We start from the raw sequence: 5,396 nt of genomic DNA on the forward strand, positions 1-5,396 counted from the left end.
GTGACAACCCAAAGAATAAAGTAGACATGTCATTTGGGGCAATCAGTGAAAGTCGTAAAATCCAAGCCCACAAGAAAATGGCCAAATGAGGTTTTTTTCTCCAATTTCACTATATATTTATATAGAATTTTTTTCCCGCTTCCCAGTACACGGCATGGAATATTAAATACTGTCATTGTGAATTGTCATTATGAATTGCCCTTACACAGCTCTTTACATGGAAAAATAAAAAAGTTCTGGATTTTTGAAGGTAGGGAGTGAAAAATTTAATTGCAAAAACCAAATAGGGCCTGTTTGTTAAGGGGTTAAACGTCACAAATACTTGATACTAAGTTTGAGGCTGTAATGCTTTTAAAAGAAAAGTTCAAGGTGTATGAATACCTTTGGTACCTACTTTATATGTTAAGAAAAGTCCCCAGTAGACCCTAGAACAGGGGTCGGGAACCTATGGCTCAGGAGCCAGATGTGGCTCTTTTGATGGCTGCATCTGGCCCACAGACAAATCATTGATTAATTAAGACACACACAGCGTTGATCAATGGATGCAGACAGGGATGTTACCGCTGCCCAAGGTGCCATTGTCGTGCCGTTCCTTAGGTGACAGCACCTGTGTCTTCGAGTAGAGTGGCATCCACTCCTCTCTATTACTCAGCCATTATTGCCTAAGCAATGTTGGCAGCGCCACCTGGGTCATAGAGAAGAGAGTGGGAGTGATGAGAAGCCGCTGAAGGGAGAGCAGGTAGTGGGGGCATGTGCTGGTGCTACCTATCTACACTGGGCATGTATATGCTGGAACTACCTATCTACTGGGAGGCATGTGCTGTCACTACCTATCTACTGGGGCCTGGGGGCATGTGATGGGGCCACCTGTCTACTGGGAGGTATTTACTGTGGCTACCTATCTACTGGGAGCATGTGCTATGACTACTTTTCTACTGGAGGCATGTGCTGGGGCTAACTGTCTACTGGTGGCATGTACTGGGGCTAACTATCTACTGGGGGCATGTGCTGTGGCTACCTATCTACTAGGGGGCATGTGCTGTGGCTACTTATCTACTTGGCGGCATGTGCTGGGGCTACTTATCTACTGGCATCATGTGCTGTGGCTACCTATCTGCTGAGGGCATGTGCCTGGGCTACCTTTCTACTGGGGGTATGTGCTGGGGCGTACTATCTACTTGGGGCATGTACTGGGACTAACTATCTACTGGGGGCATGAACTGGGGCTACCTATTTACTGGGGGGCATGTGCTGTGACCACCTATCTCCTGGGGGTATGTGCTGTAACTACCTATCTACTGGGGGGCATATGCTGCGGCTACTTATCTACTTGGCTGCATGTGCTGGGGCTACCTATCTACTGGCGTCATGTGCTGTGGCTACCTATCTGCTGAGGGCATGTGCCTGGGGTACCTTTCTACTGGGGGTATGTGCTGGGGCTAACTATCTACCGTGGGCATGTACTGGGGCTAACTATCTAATAGGGGCATGTACTAGGGCTACCTATCTACTGGGGGGCATGGGCTGTGACCACCTATCTACTGGGGGTATGTGCTCTAACTACCTATCTACTGGGGGCCATGTGCTGTAACTACCTATCTGCTGAGGGCATGTGCCTGGGCTACATTTCTACTGGAGGCATGTGCTGTTGCTACCTATCCAATGGGGGCATGTGCTGTGGCTACTTATCTACTCGGGGGCATGTGCTGAGCTACCTATTTACTGGGGGCCTTGTGCTGTCGGTACATATGTTATATTGGCAAATCCAAACCTGTTCAAAATATCATAAAGCATTATTTACCCTTCATATTACTGAAATACAAAGTTTAAAAAAGTTGTATGTAATACATAAGAGAGACCAATAAAATCTACAGCTTGTCCCCTTAATCGCTTCATAGATGAGTGATAGGTGGCAGAAAATGGTGTCACATTTTACAAAAGTTCTTTTGTACAAATTCCCCAAAAAACTATGGAATCGTGATTACATGGGACATTAATTAAGCATTTAAAAAATCATATCCTGCAAAAAATTATTCTTTTAAAAAGAAAAGTGAAACTTTACGCAATATGTAGACGGTTAGTTGCCTCTAATAGTAGACAATAACTATAATAACAGTAACCAGGGTGTATATTTTTCTCTGATTTTCATGAATGCTCTTGTAAGTTCCTTATTTCTTAAACCATAAATTAAGGGATTTAGCATGGGGATAATCACAGTGTAGAACACAGAGGCAATTCTGTCTTGGCTCATAGCATAGCTAGACGATGGCCGTAAGTACATAAAGACAATGGTGCTGTAGAATATGCCAACTGTCATGAGGTGGGACGTACAGGTAGAGAAAGATTTCTTCCTGCCCTGCTGAGAATTGATGTTTAATATAGTTGATATAATATAGCTATAAGACACCATAATAGTAGTCAATGAGCTGATTTCAGCAAGACCTCCAAAAATGAACATGACAAGCTCATTTGCTGTGGTATCACTACAAGACAGCTTCAACAGTGGTGGGACATCACAGTAGAAGTGGTCTATTTTGTTGCTTTTGCAGAACGGTAACTGAAAAGTGCAGGATGTATGAATGGATGCATTAAGGTAACCCCCAAGGTAAGCAAAGCCCACTAGCTGTACACAGAACCTTTTCTTCATTAGTATCATATACAACAATGGGTTACAGATTGCAACATAGCGATCATAGGCCATTACCCCTAGCAAGAAGCATTCAAGGCTCACTGAAGCTCCGAACAGATACATCTGCATTACACATTCTACAAAGGAAATTGTCTTTGTAACTGAAAGGAAAGTAGCCAAGGTCTTAGGTAGTATGACGGAAGAGTAACAAAGGTCTAAAAAAGAAAGGTTCTTTATAAAAAAGTACATTGGGATATGAAGTCGAGAGTCTCCACTGATGATTACAATGATGCTAATATTAGCTAGCAAAGTGACTACGTAAAATAACAAAAATAGGGTGAACAGAAGGAGCTCCAGCCTAGGGTCATCCGTAAGACCAGAAAGTACAAAGTAAGATGGTTTGGTGGCATTCTGCATACTCTTATCTTGCTTCATCTTCATGAAGAAACAGAACCCTGTGCAATGGAAACAAATGCTACATCAGATCACAAGTGTTTGGATTAGAAATGTACAACCAAACCTAGTATGAGGCAAAGCTAAGACCAAAGACAAGTAATAAACAATAAGATATCTCTATTGGGGCTAAAATAAATGTCCAAAATTCCAGCACTAAAAAAGAAACCTTCTTTATTTCTCCATCATATTATAATGACAAACAGCATTTCCAACTCTAAACTCTTCAGTATGGCCATGATGACAGTACTCTGGTTTTCCTTCCTTTGGGCTCTACCAGGTCGCACTACAAGCTCTCATAGGTGTGAATACGTCCTTTTAATTAGCAATTGGGGCTAAGACTAACTCTATTGGGGCCGAGGCATCTTTCTCCCATATATTACCCTGTCCAAGCATTAGCACACAATACAGTTTTCAGTTGTAATATTAAGGCTCTGTTCACACTTTGTTTCCCTTAAAGCATGTATAAGTCAGGATTGTACCGGCCTGACTTCTTCCAAGTATTTTTTCTCCCAGGTGACATAACAAGTGGGTTCACTTAGGTAACTTGCTGTGACATCACAATTGTTTCAGTTGCATAACTGTGACATCACAAGCCAGAATTAGCCAGTAAAGTTGCTGTGACATCATCAGGTAAACAACTTGTCAGCTTGTGTGACATCACAAAAGTGAAGAAACTGCTATGAGGTCACAGGAGGATTTCAGACAGGTAACATGCTGTGACATGTGATATCATTTTGCAGTGACATCGGAATAGTTTTTACTTTAGGTATTTGCTGTGACATTATGTTTTCTCATTTCTGATATCACAACTAGCTTCAGCTAAGGAACTTGAGCAGAAGAAGGTTATGAGCCATGACATTTGCCATTATAAATCAATATCTATATTGTCCTTGACATTTAATTATGACATTTAGTAGAGCAGATCACATTGCCCAAACTGTACAGATAAGCAGTAATGTATGTTCAATCAAACTGTTGCCAAGAAGAATCACATAACCAATTTTAATTATCAGGAATATCTCAATATTATATTCTGTATCAGTGTAATTTTTAAATACATATATGTTTAGAGTAAAGCTATGAAAATATTTGATGATAACCTTTCACCATGAAAATGCAAAATCATTTCAGGTGGCATGTTATTGAGCAGAAGCAATTAGAATCAGATTGTGCATAGTGTTCTATCTATAGGCAGCATGTAATAGAGCAGGAGGAGCTGAACAGAATTTACATAGTGTCCTGTCTGTAGGCAGCATGTTATAGAGCAGAAGGTGTTGAGCATGTTGTACTTCGTGTTTTATCTGCAGATAGCATGTTGTAGAGCAGGTGAAGCTGAATAGATTGTACATATTGCCCAATGTGCAGGTAGCATGATACAGAGAACTGGTAGCTGAGCAGATTGTACATGTGCAAACTGCTTGCACATGTATTTTTAAATTGTTTGTGTCAGTTTTGTTTCACGGCTGTCCAACAAGACAGAACAAACATGCTTCATATAGGGCATGTTAGTGCTTAAACGGGCCTTGCACCACAATTCTGTAGCATGAACAATGTGCACCAAAACAGAATGGTGCCCACTTCCAGATGAGTGCAGGGGGCGCCAGATTAATAAAGACTGTGCACCACAATTCATGAATCTGGCGCACCCTACACACTTCATAGGCAAGGTAGAGATAACCAGATTGTATATAGTGTCCTATCCGCAGGTAGCATGTTATAGAGCAGGAGGAGTCAGCATATTGTACATAGTGGTCTATCGATTAGTAGCATGTTATAGAGCAGGAGGAGCTCAGCATATTGTACATAGTGGTCTATCGATTAGTAGCATGTTATAGAACAGGATGAACTCAGCAGATTGTACATAGTGCTGTATATGCAGGCAGCATGTTATACAGTAGAATTAACTAAGCAGATTGCTATCTCTGGAAGGTATGGATTAGTTTTGTGGGAAAACTATTCTGCATAACTTGTCATATACTGATGACTAAGAAGTCCAGATCTCAATTTCTTCAGCCCTACTAATGAGACACAATTTTCTAAATGACACGTTCATTGTTCTTAATTTATCACTTCTGTTTTGGTAAAATGATAATTATATGTTTATTAAAATTTTCATTTAAAAAAAAGTTAGAAAAGGGTTCAAAATAATGCAATGAAGAATATAAAGTAATAAAATAGTATAACCAACCATTAAATACAAAACAATCGACACAGCAAGAGAAGAAGTTGTTATAGACGTGTTATAGTTTGTTAGAAACGTGTTCTTCCTGAAGTGTTCTGCAACTCTTACATTGTACATGAAATATTATCC

General features: G+C 40.6%; 1 protein-coding gene across 1 annotated transcript; it reads right to left on the bottom strand.

The window, feature by feature from the left end:
- Positions 1-2,104: 2,104 nt before the first annotated feature.
- Positions 2,105-3,070, bottom strand: LOC140117031 (olfactory receptor 5AP2-like). Its single transcript, XM_072133463.1, has one exon. The coding sequence runs from the start codon at positions 3,068-3,070 to the stop codon at positions 2,105-2,107; it is 966 nt and encodes a 321-aa protein (XP_071989564.1).
- Between the last annotated feature and the right edge of the window lie 2,326 nt (positions 3,071-5,396).

Source organism: Engystomops pustulosus, chromosome 2 (genome assembly GCF_040894005.1).
Source record: "Engystomops pustulosus chromosome 2, aEngPut4.maternal, whole genome shotgun sequence".
Classification (NCBI taxonomy): domain Eukaryota; kingdom Metazoa; phylum Chordata; class Amphibia; order Anura; family Leptodactylidae; genus Engystomops; species Engystomops pustulosus.